This window comes from Apus apus, chromosome 3 (assembly GCF_020740795.1).
Source record: "Apus apus isolate bApuApu2 chromosome 3, bApuApu2.pri.cur, whole genome shotgun sequence".
Classification (NCBI taxonomy): domain Eukaryota; kingdom Metazoa; phylum Chordata; class Aves; order Apodiformes; family Apodidae; genus Apus; species Apus apus.
In genome coordinates, this window is record NC_067284.1 from 95,752,138 (window position 1) to 95,773,136 (window position 20,999).

The following is a 20,999-nucleotide window of genomic DNA, read 5'->3' on the forward strand; positions in this document are numbered from 1 at the left end:
CCATGTGCTGTGCCTAATGCTACTGTTTGTTGTTTTTTTTCATGGGTGTTCAGGACTTTGTGATTTTCAGTGTATACACTTGTAGGTGTAATGGACTACTTTGTTTATAGTGTCTTATAATAGCAATGCTCTGTCCCAGGCGTAATTGGAGTCATGGCAAGTTTTGGAGGAAGAGCTGTTTAAGTTTTGAGTGGTCATTCACACCTCTTAAAGGAAGGCAAAGGAAGCTTCTGGTGGGTCAAGTCCAGTCTATGTGTTGCCCTTGAGACAAACAGGGGGCTGTGCTTCCAGAGAAACCCTGCAGAAAGAAGCTACTGACTACTTCTGTGTTGATGCATCAGAACTTAACTGTGTATCGATCTCCACACATCAGAGGCAAACCAGTATCTGGAAATATTAGGCAAAAAATAAGTCTTGTAATTACATGCATTTTTCAAGTTAACTGATTTGAGTGGCTTTTATATTCTCAGGAAAAAAAAGAACCTTAATCTGTCTTCCAAGGAAAAGTCATTAAAATTAGACAGTTGAGAACTATACATCATCTGTATGCTCAGGACTTTGAGGATAAGCAACTACCAAAATCAGAATATATTAATTAGTAGCAGCATGACTGTTGCACATCTTGCTGCAGTTTTTCAGTATGATCACATTCTGTGTTTATTTTGCACACAACTTTTCCTAAGGAGCTATTCAAAACTTGGATTAGGCTTTTACCATCTTGTGATCCTGAAATTCAGCAATGATGATGAGTTCACATAGTTAAATGTTCAATACTTAAACTAACAAAACAAAACCACACACACACACACACAGAAGTGCAATCCCCAAAACAAAACTTCTTTTAATTGAATTCAGATGTCTTTTCTGGAGATCGTTCAGTTAAACACAAAAATAGGATACTTTTTGGTTCAGCAAAAAGGAGGGGTTTTTTTTAGTTTGAATTTCTTTGTTTCTTGTTGTGTAATTATGTTTCTTACATGTACTGAAAACTATCTAGATAGCACAACGTTGAGCTTTTGTCTGTACGCATTATCTTGCTTTGCTTTTTTTTTCTGCTCAGTAAAATCCAAGTTGTTTTTCCAGCTGTAGTTTCCATGTCTAGCTTGAGAGTCTGTTTCAAAACAAACATTCACTCTTTTTACAAGTCTTTGTAGGTTATAAAACTTGAAAAGGAAAATGCTCAAAGTTGTTCACACATCCTGCAATCAAAAACTTGCAGAAAATGTGACTTGCAAAAATCCACTTTAACCTTGCTTGTAATGCGACTTGTTGCTAGAAATGATATCACATTGTGAAAATAATGGTTTGACTGGGAGGAGGAGGTAAGCAAAAGTGAGTGTGATTAGTTGCAAAGTAGTAGTAGTACCCTGTGAAGCTGCAGACATCTGACAGTGAAAATATTTATGATCTTTTCTTCATCGTTTTAATAAAAAGCATTTGCTCTTTTTAAGTAGTTGTTCTGTTGCCAACCTAGGAAGGTCAACAAGGGAAGGAGATGTCCTGTGCCCACTCAGGCAGTCACTGGGCCAGCATGGTGTGCTGTCAGGACCACTGCCAAAGATCAAGGAGGGAAAATCAGGACCCAGCATATATTGGAAGTGCTGACAATAGATGCCAGGGAGCATAAGGAGAGAAGGTGGAGAATAGTTGCAGGAGTCTGTTCAATCAGTGATGCAGGGAGGGAGGCAGGCTGCCCTCTGCCTCATCAGGTGCTGGTGTAAGACTGGTCCCAAATAAGGCAGAAAGTGGCACTGTGGAAGAGAAAAGCCTCCTGCCAGCAGCACCTGTGTCCTGCTCGAGGCTGGCATTTGTTCTTGCCTCTCCAACAGGCACTCCAGTGGGCAGCTTGGTTAAATCAACATGTCTGGAGGTGGTTGCAGACTGAGTATTCCTTGTTTTCCAGACACCAAAAGGAAAATGTTTCCATCGGATTTCTGGAAGCTTTAGGAGTGCAAATGACATCAACTGTGGTTCAGGCAGGATGCTTGTCCACCCTGTGGGCAGGGAGCTGCCCTCTGCTTGTTTGTGGAGTAAAGCAGAAGATTGGAAAAGCCCCATCTCAACTGGTGTCAATGGAGTGAGGACAAGTCCATGGTTCTGATTGCTGTTCCAATTTCCCTGGCAGCTCTCTCATACCTGGGGGAAAACATGACAAAAATGGAATTTAGCCACTTGTAAAGTGGATGGTGTGAGATTTTACCTCTTGCTGAAACACACCTATTGGGCAAATTTACCAGCATTGTTTTCTTGATTGCCCTGTAACTCCAGGAGCTGCTTTGTATGTGTATTACATGCTTGCTAATGCTCTCCAGTTACGTGTGTTTCTTGAGCTGTCTTAGTAAGAATAGGACTTGTTCCCCTGAACTGCTTTCCTCAGATTAGTTACTACTGTGGCTACCTGTGTGGCCATGGTGAACTCACTGTGGCCGCAGGTCTGACAGTTACTATAGGACTGTAGTGCCTCCGTGTGAGGCAAAAATTCCTGCTGGGCTCCTGTGGGTGTGGGGAACATTAGGTTTTTCATGGTGGCCTTGCACAAGAGTCTCTCATGACTGGATTGCAAAAAACACTGCTGTGGAGCTGCCAGCTGGGAGCCCATGGTGTTTGGCTGGCACAGGGGCTGGTGGGGAAGCTGTCACAGGCCCTTTGGAGGAGAGCTTGATGACTGGGCTCAGCTGGGGACATGAGTTTCTGTGTTCAGTAGGGTCACAGATGAAATGCTGGTGGGATTGTTAAGCTGAATCACTGTCCACCTGACTTGCATTGTACGTTTGCTGTGACTTGTGGCAAAAGGTTGTCAGGAGGTTTAGTCTGGTTTGTATCACAAGGGAAGTGAATCCATAATGCTTGAGTGAAGGCTGTCATTCTTAAATATTTTATGGTTGGGGATGTGGTTTTGGACTTTTCTTTGTTGTTAATGCATTAAAACTACTTTCCTAACAGTTGAAGAAGATAAAGAATTGCTATAGTTAAAGTGTTTACAGGAAATGTAAACATATGATGGAGTGTACAAGAAGAGCAATTTAGTTTGCCTTCTGTTTAATTTGGAAAAATCTCAAATATCCTTGAGTGGTGGTGGGTTATTCAACTGTCACTTTGAATGTTTTCTCTGTACTGTTTTCCCTTGCTGTTGATCAGGTGAATGACCAAATCTGGAGGAGATTTTAGGAAGAAGTGGCTCAGCAGCAGTAGCACAGCTCTCCTGCTCTTTGGTATGGGATGCTCTTGTCACAACAGAAGTATTATTTTCTAAATATTTTTCTGAATTGGGATTTCTGTTAAATTAAAAGCAGAGATTATATGAAAGTGTGAATATACTTGAGTAGGAAGAGAAAGCAAAAAGGTTTCAGTTTCCATAGAAACAAAGAGAGGCAAAAAGGATATCTCAAAACAGCTTGCAATTCCTGTGTCTCCTTTCTCTCTTTAACACTTCAGAAGTCTCTGAAGTGACCAGCTTATCAGGGGTCCTATGTTCAAAATGCATGGTCTTGATTCAGGGCTGTTAGAAATGAAAATACAGTAAAGAATTGTAACTCAATAAATAATTTCATGCATGCCACATTGTACACAATGTGTGGAGAAGCCAGAGGGTGACTGCTCTGTGCTGGGAACAACAATCTCGCTGCAGTGGTTCAACACTCAAGGTTGTGTTGAAAGCTGCTCTTGGAGTGGCTGGTGTGGAACTTCCCTGTCCCTCTAGGAAGTGAAAGCAGTACCGCCAAGGTGTGACTCGGATCTATCTGGCTGCTCTGGCTGGGCAAGGTGGAGGGATGCATCTGCCAGGGTGTGAGTCTGGGTGTTGTGGGGTGGCTTAGGGGCTCAGGGATGCAGGTGCCACGTTTGCACCCAGGAACAGCTCAGGGCAGGTTTGCAGAAGGCAGAGGAATGACCATGTGCAGGTCATGATGGTCTCTTGCAGTGCTGAGGATGCTGCTGGTTTCAAGGAGGATCTGGTTACTGAATGTGGCTGTGTGTCATTTAGGGTATGTTGGAGTGCAACACTAAAATTATAATAAGAGTGATTATATGATGATGTTTTATAGAAGCCAATTTTCTTTACTTCATTTAACCTGCACTCTCCATTAGCACATGTTCTTTACTGATGAGAATAATATAATATTTTTCATATACCATGGTGCTAAGTTATAATTATATATGTATGCATTAAGGAAGGTGTCTATTAAGGATCAGTACTCTGGTTTTGTGCAATGTCTGAGCTTTAATGCTCAGAAAGTGGAGAGTTAACATTTTGATTATATTTGCAGATGATTCTGAAATAGAGATACGGTAAAAGGCAGAGACACATTTCAGAATAATGTGGAAAAAATAGGTTGACAGTAAATAACAGGTCAGTTGTGGACAAATATGGAACTTGGATAATTGGAAAAAAAAGTTAAAATGCCCAAATTGCATAAGTAGCATACTAACAACGGAAAGCAAGTCAAAAACAGGTTGTTTGCCAGATTGCAAAGATATAAGAAAGACTAATTTCAGCGGTGTGAAAATAGTGTTACGTTAGACGTGAAGATATTCTTCCATTTGTAATGGCAGAAATTTTCTAATCACTGAAGACATTGCAACTAATTTTTTGACATTTCTGTGCTGCCTTTATGAGTTTCCTGAAAAGTGTGAGCTGCCATCACTTATTTCTGTACTGAAAACAAATTTTAAAACTGTAAAATGCCTATTTCTCTGTGATTGATTTAGCAGAAATGGTAGCTCCTCCAGGATACTGGTCAGTGGCTGGGAGGACTAAAAACCTCTTTCCCTTGGTGATCTTTGAGTGAGTAAATTATTCCTAGATCTTAGCTATACTATGAAATCACATTTCTCAACCTACCCTAACTACTTGTGACATTGCTGTCCTGTTCTGTCTGGGTGAAGCTACTGTTGCCTAGCCATATTGTGAAGAGTACTTTAAGCACATTGAAGTTCTTCAAGCTTCAGTCACTTCTTATTTGCATGGGGAAACTGCTTGTGCACTTAAGAATGCGTGCATGCTTGGGAGGGAGTGCACTGACTCCGTTATTTTTGTATTGATACCATCAGAGTATTGCATGGAAAGTGAAGTGTCAGAAATGTCCACCTGATAACAGCTAGGATCCATGCAGGAGATCATTCTTTCCTTCAGAGGAGAAACTCTTCTATGTAAACAGAACTTAAGTAGCTGGAAAAGTTTCCACTGATTTCAGCACTGGCTTCAGCAGAAATTTATTTAAAAGTTCATTTGGGTTCTGATGACATGAGTGTCTGTTCTGCAGAACGGTTGAGAAATGAACATCAGAAGTTCCTAGGTAAGTGGTGGGTTTGTTTTGTTGTCTGGGTTTGTTTTTTTCTTGTGGTTTGTGGCTAGAGCACAGTTATCTGAAGTGATGATATACTCCATTAGCTTCTCCTGCATGGTCTGCCTTAGTCCCAGCAATGGTGCTGATGTCGGTCAATGTTTTGGGTTGGCTCTGTTAAATCTACAAGTTGGAGAAACTATTACAGAAATCGAAAAACTTAACAACTGTTCAGCTTACTAGTATTTGTTTTCAACTTCAATTTGGTAAAAGAGGAGAAGAATCCACCTGATGCTGTAATGTCTCACTCTACCTTTCTTGGGACTCATCCTCACTGCCTTTTTTCTGTGCTAGCTCCCACAATAACTTTGAAAATTTTTACAGTCTAAACCAAGGCTTGTGATTCCCAGGAGGAGCAGTGTCAGTTGCGAACATGGTTTCTTAGGCTCTGTAGATGTTTGTTTTAAAATAAGTGGTCCTGCTGTCGCTGGTAGTGCTTCCAGATTCGGCAGTGATGGTGGAAGAGATTGAGGACAAGGCCTAACTCCGTGAAGCAAGGCTGGCATTTTGCATGGGGTCTGGGCTTCTCCTTGGGTCCATGTACATGCAGCAGCTGCAGCATAGGGCTTAAACTTTGCAGTGTGAGCGATGAGGTGCTGATAACCATGTTTGTGTTGTTTTTTCCTGTCCTGAAGAATTCGTAAGGGATGACTTACATTAATAGCTTTCAGTTCTGGCACTTAAAATTTGACTAAGCATTCAGCATGTGCCATGAGAATACGCGGTGCAAATGTATCTTGTCATTCAGCTGCATTATAAAAACGGAGAGTATTTTCAGAGGTACTATTTGTTGAGTGCTGTAAAGAAGCAGAAGGCCCTGAAAGCTTTTCCTTGACTGAAGGTGGCAGGAGAGCTTATGCTGAGTCTGCTGGCATCCTTCCCAGCCTCAGCACAAATATAGTAGCTTAATGTGACAAGATAAGTACAAAGTTGCTTTTCTTCCCAGGGAGATTATATGTAGACTAATCTTTGATTCCATTACAATAAAGACACACTTCTAAAATAGCAGATGAGAGGGAAGGAAAGAAGCAATGAAAAATCAAAACCAAAAAGAATGTATGGGAGCAAAGCTGGCCTTCCTGGTTCAGCTGTCAAGCTTTAGGCTTTTTAGGTTTTATTTTAGGGGGAGTGTACACTGATTTCCTACTGTAATTCATGCATCAGACCATTTGTTTTAAAAAGAAAGCAAAAGCAACCCAACTAACCTGGTTTCCACCCAGGGTGGTATGTGGGAGTCAGTGTTCTGCAGTAAAATTGTGAAGTTTTATATGAGTCTCGTGTCACTGCCTGTGCAAAGTCCTGTTTGTTCTCGCTCACCACATGCTCCAGCTGACAGCGCTGTATTTATACCTCTTCCTTTAAGTTTCCATGAACTAATATGGCAGCATATTTTAAGGTTTCTGAGGAGCTAAATGTAATGCTTGTTTACATCCCAAAGAAAGAGTAAAAAATGTAAAAGTATGTAAAGTGCTGGACTTAAATGAATAATAAACTCTCAGGATTTTTGGTAACTTGATGTGTTTTAGTTAATTATGGAGTTAGTGAGTGCTGGGCCCTACTTGAGCGTGTCAAGTGGCTGTATCTTCTTTCCAAAGCAGTGCTAATCTGAAGGGTCTATCCTGGAAGCATTGCTAGTGTAAAAGTAATGTACTAAAGTAACCCTTTGCCGGGGTTTTAAATGAGTTTACTTTTAGAATGGGTCTTAAAAATATATAAAACAATTATTTTTATTTTAAGATTTCACTGAAGAAAAAATTGCTGTTAGAGATGTTTGAGGTGACACTATTTTGGCTTACTTTAAAGAAGGATTGCAAAGAAGGGAAGGGAACTGCCTGGCATGGCAGTAGGAGCTCCGGGACCAGCTGAGTCATTTGAAGCACTTTATTGCTTGTGCCTTGGCTGGGAACATGTGTTTCAGCCTGAGTAACTACACTGAGGTCTTCTGAAATAAGAATATTGGTAGTCCAAGTGCCAAAACATTTTTTTTCAAGGTTTCTACCCCTGCTTTACCTCCTTAAGGCCCCATTTTCAGCTTCCTAATTTTCAGCAGTTTGGGTTGGTGTATTTTCAGTGCCAGAAGTCTGTCTCGGGCTAATTTTATTTTTTTTTTCTTAACTATTTGTTTTAAATTGAGTAAAAAAATAATGTACTGTTTTTGAGAAGCTGGCTAGGGGAATTGCATTGTTTCTTAGTGTTTGACAAAAATAAGTTCTGGAAGGCTCTTCTTTGGTAAATATTACAGTGGAATCTGTTGTGGGAAATGAGAAGAAAACAGTGGAGACCTCTAAAACAGCTTATGTGAAGTTGCAGCAGCAGTGGAGAGGAGGTATTTTTACAGCTGTATTTTGTTTGGAGTTAGAGAAGCTGAGGAGCTGACACTCTGGCTGACCATAGCATGAGAGCTTCTGATAGTGGATCCATATGGATGTCAAGACGTGGAAAAACATGACTGATGATAGGAAGTCCAATATGAATTTTTGAGGCTTGGATAGGAAAATAATGTTGCAAGAGTCCTGATGGGTGTCCTAAAGCATCATCAGGCCAAAGGCACTGAAGCCTTGAGCTATCTGCTACTACCAGCGGTAAAAGGTTATTTCACCTTCATTGCGGAGTAGCAAGTTGAGCATGCCTGCTGCTGTGGCAGTGCAGTTTTGTTGAGCACGCTCCTTTAAAGTGTGAAGGCTGCATTCAGATTGAAAAGAAATGTGTATTAGCGTTAGACTGACTTTGGGGCATTGTTCGGAATAGAATCCCTTTTCCACAGGAGTCCATTTGAAGGAGAGCTCATTATTAATCAGAAAGTACTCTCTGTGTCTTTGGATCAGAGGCCTGGACAATCTGTGGAAGTGTTAAACTCTTGATGAGTAACTAATATTGGTACTGCAGGCACCATCCACATACATGTCTGTCTGTCCTGATGATTTTTTCACTGCTGACTCTGGTTTCTGTGGGTGGAGGTGCTAGGTTCCTTACCTTTTATGTACCTGGTTTCAGAAAAATTCCTGCATTTACCCTCTGACAATGGTCTCCTTCAAGATGTAAGGTATCCAATCTGTTAGACAGCTTTAGAACATAAGCATTAAAAAAAAAATCAACAAAAAAACTCAAACCAACCAACAATAACAACAACAAAAAAACCCCAAACAAACAAAAACAAACTTCAATACCTGGAATGAGGTTGATTATGTTTCTGTGGTGCTTCTGTGAACACATCTCCATTATACATCTCCTGAATAAAGACTGCCATCCATATTAAGTGGGGCTCACTTAGGAGAAGTGAATTTTGCAGTATGTTGCTGACTGGGGAACTCAAGAGTTTAACTTCAGAATTATTGTACTTAGACAACCTCTGCTATAAAGGGACAGAAATCCCACTTGAAGAAGGACAAAGCTGTAAGAAAATTAATGACTGAGATCTGGATGATCTTGCCTTGTAAGAATGTTTTTTCCTTAAGGAAATGTATAGCACGTTAAAGTAAACCATGACTCTATAAACTTTGTAACTGGGGAGAAGGTACTTCTTAGGTATTATATTTTATAAGATTGTTATTTTTGCTTTCTCTTCTGCTAATTCTTGCTTTCTCAGGTATAAGAAAGTGGAAAGACCTCATGTTTGGTAGTTAATAATAAACTTTTCATAAACTGGTTAACTGCTGCTGTTGGCACTTAGATAACATTAAACAGGAGCCAGGCTTAGCTCTAGAGGGTCTTCAGTCTTTCTTCTCTGTAAAACAATAATTCTCTAGATCAGATTTCTCTAGGAATATTTCTCCTGACGTTATTTGTGAACAAATGTCATTTTTCTGAGAAACACAGAATCTAATACACAATGATGAAGGATTGCATTTTTCCTGTATCTGCATGTTAATTTCAGTATGCTGCAATTTATCTACTCTGTATCTCAGCCAAGCTCAATGGAAATTTTCAGGAACAAAATACTGTCCCTGAAATGACCCAGTGAAGTGCTTTAGAAATACACCACCATGCCTGCTATATGATTAGAATAAAAAGCCTATTTTCATCTTTCAGCAAAAGTTTAAAAGTACTGCCATAATGCTCTGGCATTTGAAAATGCATCATTACTCTTACAAAGAAGGCTGACAGTCATGTCTTAAAAATAATACACCACCTAATAATATAATGCAGTAATACATCTTAAGTTATACTGTCCTGTAGTACGTGCCAATATGAATACTTTTGTTTTAACTTTCTAAAATATTTGATTTCGTATTGGTTAGGAGTCTCCCAACTGTTCACGCAAAGCAGAGATTGTTGCTGATATATATTTGTATAGTTATATGTAGATAAAGTAGAAAAATTCTCTTGATGCGTGCATACACTAAGAAGCTGAATTTAGATAATGACTATTATATGGGTATAGTCTACATGGCACAGATGTTTCTCATATATTTTAAGCTGTATCTTGTAAGGAGCATGGTCTGCAGGAGGGCTGGTGAAGTGGCATTTAGAGATCTATTAAACTACCACATCTTACTGGTGACATCCTGATGTGGTTCTCCAAGCTAAATAAAACACAGGAAAATGATATAAAAAGAACGAACACGCCTAGGTAATTGTTACCAGTGATGAATGTTTGCATCTCAAGAGTTCGTAAGTGCGGTCGAAACACCCAAGAGCAGTCCTAAATAAACAAACAGTTACCCAAGTGAGTCAAAATGCATTTTTTACCTTCTTGTTACCTTCACTGAGTTGAAATCCTCACCCTTTAGGTTATGTATTACCCTTTAGTAATAAATGTACAAAGTGCAAATCTTTCTAGGATGTGTAGAGTATGAAAGGAATAATGCCAATTTGAAGAATTCTGCTGAAGGTGATTAAACTTGAACTGCTTGTGTGGTTGTATGACACTGCATCCAATGTAGTTACCTTTTTAACATAAAGATGTCAATGCAGAAACTCTTATTGCTGACATTTTTGAGACAGTTTTAGTCTGGAGAGCTTAGGCCTGTGTGAATTAATCAGCACATCTGAAAACTCTTCATGTGTCCATTGTCTTCCAAATGTTTTCGCTTAGTCTTGAAAACTGAAAGCATACTAAATGCTTGATAATTGATAGCAAAATCTATTCAGTTTACAATCTGGGAAAAATCATCAGTACGTATTTATGTTTTCTATTGGGTACATTTATGAGTTGATTAAAGTAATGAGGGTTGTGTTGTGTCTTTCATACAGGTATTGTGTACATACTTGTGTGTGCATTATGGGTATTAGGCTTCAGTAATAAGGAATAAGTAATAAAGACAGCATTAGATTTTGAAAAGCAAAAGCTTTTACACCACCATATTAAATTATTTTTTCATTAGGGACCCTGCAGAATGTTTATGAATCAATGTGTTGGTAAAAAAAAGGGTATTAATCTTGTTTAATATGAGAAATGAGGCAGAAGGCAGGAGAAGTCCTGTTTTTAGAAATCATGATGGTTGTGCTGGGCATTTGCAGTTCTCTGTAGAAGATGAAAATTCTTTCAGAAACCTCAAGTTTTAAGTTATCTATTAAATCTACTAAAATTACTCTTTTCTCACTAGAGGCTAAAATCTGAAGTAGAAGGTACATATTGCAAGGGGTTGGAATGACAGGAATGGGGTTAATCCCATCCTTTTACAGTTGCAGGAGATGAAAGAGTGCTGAAAAGGAAAGGCAAGTTTTAAGCCAAGTCCAGTGCTCTGTGGTTGCTAGATCTTGCTTCTTATTTCCAAACATGCAATTTCTATATAGAAGTTCCTAAAATACAAGTCACTTGCACTGAGAAGTCTTTTTGTCACTCAAATGCATCTGTTTGAGACATGGGTAGAAAGGAGTTAAGGTATTTTATGAACAGAAACCAGTAGCTGGATAGTGTGAAAATTCAGCAGTTTGGCCAAAGCCTTTCTAGTCATGGAAAATATTTGTATTAAATCATGTTGAAGACTAGAAAACCATCTGATGCTTTAGCATTTTTTGTAATAGATATTAATAAAATTTTATGCTAATGTGTCATAAAGAAAAAGAGCTTATATAGGTACAATGTGTTCCTTATCTGACCTACTTATATATTCTGTTTTGCAGTTATAGGCTTCTAACCAACCTTGGCAAGAAACGCTACTTCCAGTTTTGTGCCTATTAAGCCATTTGAGGATGGGAGGCTAACAATTATTAAACAAATTGAAATTAAAAAAAAAAAATATATATCTTTAGAGAGGAAAGCAATACAAACGTAGCCACTTCTTACATAGAGTCTTCTTGCTTTTCAGGAGGTATATGAGTGTAGGGAAGAGTTTTACAGTGATTCTCTGGTGGTGCAAACAAAACAATAGAGAGGAGGAAAAGGAGACAGACTTGCAAAAAGGCTCTATATATTTTCAGTAGTACTTTTTGAGATCAGATAGAAAGAGAACCTGAACTGTGAAGAAAGTAGAAAACCTACAGACATACAGCTCAATCCTGCAGGCTACCCCAGGTGGGGGTCCATTATCCTAAATGCAGCTGTCTCTGTAAAGAAGTGTAATAAAATCATAGCAACTGTATGACTCAAGATGTTGCGAAAAGCACATACAAGGAAAACTCATTTGGCCTTAGCACAACAAAAATATGAATAATTCTTTAGAGCTTGGTGTGACCCATTGTCTATAAAGCGTGTTCAGTTCTTCCCTGCTTGGAAGGTGCCGCGGGGGTCAGACCACAGACCTAGGCAGCTTCTCGGAAATGTGCCCCCAGGGACAGGAACTTCAAACCCAACGCCCAACAAATGAGCCATTCTGGACAGCGTTTGCAGCGTGGTACTTTAATTATTCTAATAATAGTAATAAAAATCTTCCTTGAATAATTGGTGACTCGCCAGCTGCGTGTTTTCCAGAATTCATTAAATTGCTATTTTCCAAGATTGCCTGTGCAGGGGCAAAAGAGAGACATCTATCTGAAAGTATCTACATAAGTTCAGTGGTCAGGAATACAGCTTGCAAATTGGGTTAAGTTTCAATAATAAAATCCTTATCTCTGGAAAAATGTCATGCAGAAGAGCAAAGCTGATGTCTGGTATTGATGTCGTTGGAAACTCTTGAGACTGATATCATCTGAGAAGGTGTCTGGACAGATACAGGTTCCCTGAAGTTTGTAGCCTGAATGGCAGAGTAAGGTAAGACTAAGAGCTTTGCATGTCATAGGGCCTTCACTGACGTTTCATCATTGTCCTTTGTCCAGCCCTCAACCCACCTCTTATTTGTCATCACTTTGGCAAGCAGAGCCTTGCAAAGTGAGGGTTTGTGTGTGGAATTGCAGTCCTGTACTTCAGATATGCAGAGGGAGGTCTCCTGCATTCGGTGTGCTGCTCTCTGTGCAGAGCAGAGTGTGCACATTGAGAGGGAAGGTGTCATGGCCCTGCCACTATCTTTTGTCCCACAGTTTCTTCCTGTGCATCGTGCGTTCTGCAGGGCAGAGGTTAAAAGGCAAGTGGCGTGTGAGCGTCCTCATGCCTGTCTGTCCCTCTGAAGGAATTGGAGTAACCCTAAGTCTTAAAAAGTTTCTTCATGTGGTAATCAATTGACTTCTTCCCAGGCTAGTGAAGCTATCACTGTACATTCAGCTGAAGTGGAAAGATCTTCCTGAAAAGCTTTTACGGAGTGCTCAAAGAGATCCAAAGGAAGGGAATTCGTATTCACGCTCTTTTCTGCTGTTTTTACCTTTGTCTCTGTTTTTATGAAGATGTTGCTCTTATCATGAGTTCAAATTTTTATGCTTTTTTTTACTGAATTGCATCTTGTCTTTTCAGTTTATTAGTTTAACTGCTCAGCATCTTTCTGTGTTAATCCCGGAGTTTCCTCAGCCTGGTATTAGTAGGATTGTTGGGCTGGGGCTGGTATATACTGGGCTATGAAGACTTCTGGGTGCTAGGGGCCAGTACAAGAAAAATGTTGGTGTGAACTAGTCATGGAAGACTTCCTGACTGAAGATTAGACGCAGGTGTCAGACAACTGGGGTTAGGAGGAATCTCCCAGCAAGTGTCTTGGACCAAAATGTTCAACTGATTGGTATGTATATAGGACAAATACACAATGTGGGTGCTTGTAGTAGGAAGATTTGAAGTTTCTGATGTCAGACCACCTAGGTATGTCTGTGTGAGTTAGTAAAATAGAAGAATTTTCCTTCTTATTTGAGAGCAGTTTTAGTAATGACTTTTCTTTATCAAATATTCAGTTTTATCTAGCCCATGCTTCATTAAAATGGGTCTTTCAACTTGTTGAATTCCAAGCTGGAAGGTCTGCCGTTAAAGGGTAGTAAAAAAAGCAAAAAGTACCAGGAATATCACCAGTAAAATCAATGTCTGCAGTATTAATGCTTGATGTAGATAACATAATTTGGATAGATGGGATCTTATTAGAAATTTGATTTTATTTTTAATTTTTTTTTAATGAAACTACTGAAAATTTTTAACTTCTTGTTTATTAAGTATAATTATATATTTCGGTATGTTTGAATGTAACAAATAAAGTGGACACTTTTCACAAGAAATTGAGCTATGGAACAAGCTAACACCAGTCCTGAGAGTGTCAAAAGGCAAGAATATAAATATAAACACTAATGATTTTGGATAAACTGATAAGTATACAGAAGGTCAGTATTCTTTGTTATTTGTTTTCATAAAGGTATTTTTCTTAATTTAGAATCCTTCTCTGATATATATTCTCCATTGGTTTAGAACCTACCATTATCCAGACCCTTTGTATCTGTGTTCCAGCAGTACTTTTATGTATATTACTTATTGAGAATTAGCAGTAAGTTCTCAAAAACTGTACCTATGTGTACCAGTTTCTCTCCTAATTGTGTTAGAATTATAAAACTGGTAGGTAAACAAATCTGAATTACATCTTAATGAAGTTTCCAGGGTTCAGTTGACTGGGTAATTAAGCCAAATATGTATTTTTATCATATTCCAGCTTCTTTGCTTAACTGCATGCAGTAATGTAGAGAGAGTTAAATGTATGGGTCTGGGGTTGGGTTTTTTGTATTTATGATTTTAAAAAATGAGAAATAACCAAAATATTTTTAAAAAACAAGAAAGGAAGCAGAAAAACCCATTTCAGAATGTTTTGTTGTTTTTTTTAATAATGCTTATGCTGCATTTTTTCCCTGGAACCTTTGACAGGATGTTAGTCTTCCACAGAGGAAACCAGTTGTAGGTACAGAGACTTCTATATATGATGGAAGAAATTGCAGTAAGTCACTTTGTATTCCAGTATAGACTGGTCAGTGGGGTTTGGATATGTTTTGCTATGTTAAACTTCTCCTCACACCTCTGAAAAATTCCCTCTGTTAAAGCTGGTATGGCTCTGCTGGCCTCAGCAATATCAGCAATCCTTTTAGGTTCATTTTGAGCTGGGCAGTGTCATTCTGCTAAGCTGCTGTTTTTCAAATTGCAGTCCTCAGCCCCCTTCCTGCCTTTGGAGCATAAAGGGTGTCATGACACAATGATTAAGAACAGCTTATTATTTCAAAGCTGCAAAAACCTATGAAATTTCTAAGGATGTCCACAGCTGCACTGGGAGGAAAAAAATAAATAAGGAAAAAAATTAGAGAAACACCTATAAAATACAGGAGGCTGAGAATAAATTGCAAAAACCACACCCAGCCTTTTGTTTCTGGCAATCCTGTGTAGCTTGGGTACGTGCTGCCAGCCACGGGCATCCTGTTAGAGCTACTGCTCCTACCGGTGGAGCCTCCCCAGTGTTTTTGTAGGGGACAGTTTTTCATGGCAGAAAGGAAATTGCGTAGAATAAAATGATAACTGGCACTAGGGAGCCATGAACTGAATTTGGTTATGGGAGGCTTTCCAGTTTCTTGCTTAAATAACTGTTTGTCTGGAGGCAGAGCAGAGCTGATGCTCATCTGATTGCTCACTGGAACTGTTAATGAGTAGGGGTGCTTGGTGAGGGAGTCGTTCTTCAAAGCCTTGATTTCCAGGCCAGAAGATTCATCAAACTTCTATTAAACCGTTCCTTTCCTTTAGGCATCAGATGATCTAAAGGATGGTATGCCAGTAAAGGTTGTATTTGCGCCTCGAAGTTTCAGACTGACCAAGAGAAGAGAATAAAACAGGATTTTTACAAGACATATTAAACTTGGCAGCAGCTGGATCCCAACTCCCTACAACTGCTGCTTGTGATTTCTACCAAGGGAAAACCCTGCTCCAGGAAAACAGTCAAAACTCCACATTTTCCATCTTGGCTTTATCCTTCGTCTCTGCTCAGTTCTTTCTGCATGATATCTGAATTGTTCAAATGGAGTGATGCTGTTTTGGTTGTTACCAAAAGATCTTCAGTGCATACATAAGCCCTTTTATCACCTCTTCCCATACTCCCCCATCAATTTTTTTTAAAGGTTTTTTCCAGGATTGCAGTGATTCTCGTTTTCTGTCTTTCTGAACTGGACACAGTAATATTTGTCCTTAATCCTGGTGACTGATCAACTTTCTCTGTATAAACTTGGCTTGCTTCAAGCAAAACCCCCACACTTCAGTGATTCCAAGAAAAAAAGGAACATAACCACAAGGTTTCCTCAAAGATTTTGCATACAGCTGATTCACTTAACCTCAAAGATAATAAATTTTGGAAAAATTTGAACTGCTTCTATGTATTCACCATGTTCTGTAATAAAGCCAATTTTATTTGTATTTTTTTCTCTGACAGAGGCTGGAGGAATCTGTGTTCAGTCAGCTCAAGTGTGCTGTTGAGCATGTTTATGGAATGCATAATACCACTATTTTGAGACTTGATTATTCTTTCTGACTTGTTTCTAATGCCTTAGACTTTCACACTATTACAGGAAGGTGGAATATATTATGAGGTAAAGCATTTAATTTTTAAAGAATATATACTCTTCTCCAGGAAAAATCAATCAAACAAACAAAAACCCTCAACGAAACAAAAACAAAACTAGAAGTATCCTGTCAGGCGACAGACAAGAGCAATGATGTCTTTAGTAAAGCTTTATTAAAGAATTTCAGAGAAGTCATCCTAATAATTTAATGTCATAAGTTGCATCAGGGTGATGAACTAGATTCTTAATGAGGAAAGATTACCCCCTCTTCTATTGCTTTATCATTTCCAGTGCAGAAATACTCTTCTTCTGGCACTTAGTGGTGTCAAACACATGCTGTATGTGCCACAGTATATAAAAGCTGCATAATAATGTTCTCCATCCTAGATAAGCTTGTTGTGTTGATGTAGTTATATTGAATGCTTGAGGTTATGAACAGTGAGTTTAGCCTTTATGGTATTTGTTCCAAAGTCCCTGATTTTTACTGTGCAACTTTTCTTTTTGTACTTCTTTGTCATCTGCTAGACAATAGCTCATAGATTGGCGTTGCCTTGGCATTTCTCCATTTTCTGCAGCAGTATTCTGATCTGGTGCAGATTTTTAGGGTATTTCTGTGTTCATTAAGTCTCCTTTAGTGTGGTCCCAGTTTTGCAAGCCAAATGGAAAAGCCCAGTTCTAGGACTGTGTGATCAGTGAGAGCTTGTGCAGGGCTTTGTGGGGTTAAGGAGCTGGCTGTGGCACCCCAGAGCCTGCCCACTGCACTCCATTGCAGCTGGGTTATTGGAGTTATTTTAGTGATTTTTTTTATTCAGGGTATAGTATGAATCATACAGAGAACGGTTTCACTTTTATTACTGAAAACAAATACTCTTTTAAAACCTGAACCCAAAAGAATTCAGACTATTGAATTGATGTGGCATTCTGAGGATGCTGAGATCAGCGCTGGTTCATACACCTGAGGAGCAAAAATCAGAGATGGGGCTGGGGAGGGGAACTAGCTTAGCACATGGTGTTTGGGGCAGCCTAAGGGAGTGGAGAAGGTCTGCAGCTTTCATTCCTTGGCTCTTCATTTGTAAGCTGTTCTGATTAGGTTTCAAATCAGTACTTCTGATTTTCTTGACCACAAAAAAAACCAAACCCAACCAAACAAAAAGCCCCCAAATAAAAAACCCCACAAAAAACCCAACCCAAAACAACAAAAAAAATCCAAACACACAAATAAAACCAAAATCATACTGAAAGCAGAAATTCAGCATAGAGAATGTGTGTCCAAAGCCAGAGATATTTTGAGGTAATGTTAATCATTAAAAAATTACAAAGTAAGAAAAATGTAGTATGCATACTAAGAACAGAATAGTGATACAAAAAGGTGAAATTGGCTGTTACTGGTTCCTTAACTGTAAAGAGTATCTCAGAAAGGCTTCCATAATATAGCTCAAACACTCATGACACTGCTCTGTAAGATACTCTATAAAATATGACTAATGATCTGTTTTCTCAAGAGAAGGTGGTAATTCAAATCCTTCTCTATAGCAAAATAGGTGATTACTGAAGATGTAGTTAAAATATGTGTAGTTAATATTCCTTTTTCATTTAGGTAAGCATAAACTGCTAAGATTTTGGGGAGATGAGAAATACAGTTGACTAGTAGTGTGTCCTTAATACTGCTCATAAAACTCAAAAGTTTTATTACTCTTTATCACAGATTACTAGGGGTTTTTTATATGTATATGCCATTTCTAGTGTATTAGCTTGTTTATACAACAAAAAGACTTTTTAGCAAACGTGAGTTTGGTGGATTAAATGTTAGCGTGGATCAAACCAAAACAGTTTTCCTGACAATGAGAAAACCCTAAGATTTATTTTTATCAACAACAGTGGCAGTTATTTGAGTTGCTTAATTACAGAGAGGAGAATGTTGCTATGAACTACATATTAACAGCTTGATCTTCCTGGGAAGTTTTAAATGCTGAATAAGAATGGAAGGAGAGGCATAACAGAGCTTTCTCGTTCCCCTCCCAGGTGTAACTCTGTGTTTTCCTGGAATGCTTATTTTCAAGTCCATCTCACTGTGTATGGAGTAGCTACTTTATTGGAAAGCCATACTCAACTCTCTTGACAGCCTGGGAACTGAATTACTTCCCTGGCAATTAGAATCGTATCAGAGGAACAGGTAATATAAATTCCTGAATATAGGGAATCAGCCATATTATCTATAGCATTAAATTAATCAGATGAATTGTTCAAAGGATGGATATTTGCTTCAAATGTATAGAAAGGTGAGTTTCTGGTATGCTTCAGATGATGGTTCATGATTTCCAATGACCATTGAAAAGTTGTAGTGAGAACTGTTGCAAGATCAAGGTACATACATCTGTCAAATAACAAGTTTATGGTATTGGGACTTAACTCTACATGAATTGGAAGCCTTTTCACTCAAGTCTTTGTAACTTCATAATTTATGCAAGAAAAGCTTAGTAACATGAGAAAGTAAAATACTTCTGCAAAGTAATCCTGACTTTTTATTATAGTACATGAAAATTCAACACACTCACACATTAACTTCTTCCTGTCTCCTGGATCCAGAAATATCTTTGGTTTTTATGTCACTCCGAAAAACATAATGGTACACGGTGTCCTTTTGGTCAGATTGTCAAAGAGAAGAGCCCTTTGGTGCCAAATTAAGTTTTAGCGCCACTGGTTTGTTTTGTGGCAGTATCTGCTGGCTGTTCAACATGCCAGGAACGGAGAAGCTCACTAGTGGGACATGCTTTTTATGTTCCTTCTCCATGTGACATTTGGGTATCTAGTAGGCACTTGTAAAAATTATTCTTATACTCTATGCTGATAGAAGGTTAGAGCAGAGGTATTTTTTCTGTCTTTGGTATGAGAATGACTGAGAGCAGAGGCGTGTGTGGCCTGAGGGGAACTCTTAGACTTGCTGCAAGGTTTCATCTGCTGCTGGGATGTGTTGGGAAGGCTCTTGATTAATCCTTCAGGAGAAAGGTTCAGGAAGGACATTTGCAGGGAAGAGAGCCCATGTGTGTAGGGTGTATTTTATATATCAGTGAGTGTAAGTAATGGCATATTGAAAGAGCAGATGTAATTATAGCAGAATACAACTCCCATTCAGTCAGTACCATTTGGGAACAGAAAAGTAGCTTGGAGGTTGAGAAAAACCCATGTTAGAAGAGAGATAAATGAATGCTTGTCAACTCCATCAGACCAAAATCTGATTAAGGCCTTTGATACTTTTTGAGGTTAACTGTACTGACTTGCTTAAAATTTGCAAGCATGCAGATGACAGTTTCTGTCATGCAAGTAATAGAATGCCATGACTATTTAATTCAAGCTGCCTTGGCCCATTTAGTTTGATGCTAAAATTACAATGCGCATCTAATCTTTTATCATAAATGTAGCCAAAACAAATTAGTTTTGTTGTTCTCATGTTAATAAAAAATTCAAGCAAAGGGTATTTATCTTCCTTGACTTATTTGACACCACATAATTAGTGAGATAGAGAAACACTGCTTCCTTGAATTGGCAAGTTTTGAAGTTGCACTGGATCACTTTTGTTTATCTCCATCCTTCTTCTTTTTGTAGGAAATTCCACTTATTTGGATGACCATGGACCACCCCCTCAAAAGGTGAGCTGCTGTTATTTTGTGTTTGCTGTCTTCTTGCTTTTTTTGGTTTTTAACTAGTTGTGTGTTTACTTGTATGTAAAGCAACTCTGCTAATATTACATCAACAGTGCTTGGCCTTCCTGACTTTTCCCCTTCAGTCTTTTCAGGCATTTATAAGTAACTTGGTTTAAATCTCCGTGTGATTAAAATAATGGAATTTTTGTCATTGAGTCAAGGGGAGGCAGAATTTTAGTGATATTTTGTCTGTCAGCACATTTATGCAAAAGCAAGACACCACAGTTGGAGCTAATAAAGCAAGTGAAGATGGCCTTTTTACTGCCAGCAGTTCCTAGAAAGCGCTCTGATGCAGGTGCAATGCTTTCAAGCAGAGCGATAGGACATATTTAATGAATGTGCGTAATGAGCCCTTTAATTGGGATAGAGTACATTGTTCCCATCACATATGACTCTGCAGCATTGGCTTTTCCCTCATCATCGTTGTGGCACCTCACAACATTTAAGGTGAAGACCAGCATGGTGATGGCTTCTTCAAGAGGAGAAAGTGGAAGCAGGCATTTAGGGTTTTAGGGTTTCTTGTTTTATTTGGGTTTACCCTCTGTTGGTTTATTCTTTAAAACATGATTTGCTGCTATCTTGTGTCTGTTTTCAGAGAAGAAGACTATTATAACTCCTTTCTTATAGTAGTTTGTTGTTGTTGTTTTTAATAAAAGAGACAACAGCTTTTTTGCCAAGCTTTACTTTCCCCCAGCTCACTTTATTTCTGTAGGTAAAGTGTAGTATCTTACTGAGGTATTGGTGTAAAACTAACTGCACTTTCTGCTGTACAGTTGCAGTTGCTTGAAGGTGCAGCTTTTATGAAAGTTTCCTTTCCAAATTATGCAGAATTCTTATTGTTACTTGTAAAACTCCAAAGCAGAAAGAAGGTGGGAGGCACTGTGATTATGTCTATAATATTTTATATGAATACAGCCTATGGGTTTCTTTTATATTAAACTTTTTGAGTGGTATTATTTTAATGGAATTTAGATGCCTGAAAGCTTTTGTAAGCCCTGTTGATATTTAAGTAGAATTTTTACCTGTTTTAAGAACTTCCCATGAAAAGGTGAGGTTCTGTGGTCACTTCTAGGCAAAAGGTAGAGTCTGCTGATGAAAGGGTTGTGTTTTTTTCTCAGCAGTGCAGGATTCCCACCAGTGGCTGATT

General features: G+C 38.7%; 1 protein-coding gene across 3 annotated transcripts in view; it reads left to right on the plus strand.

Moving 5' to 3' along the window:
* The window catches only part of UST (uronyl 2-sulfotransferase), a 151,746-nt gene that overhangs the window by 35,326 nt on the left and 95,421 nt on the right, over nucleotides 1–20,999 (plus strand). For all 3 annotated transcript variants that reach the window (XM_051613543.1, XM_051613542.1, XM_051613544.1), the window contains exon 2: nucleotides 19,755–19,798. In XM_051613543.1, coding sequence (XP_051469503.1) covers nucleotides 19,755–19,798 — 44 coding nt within the window. The remainder of the gene's footprint in view (nucleotides 1–19,754; nucleotides 19,799–20,999) is intronic.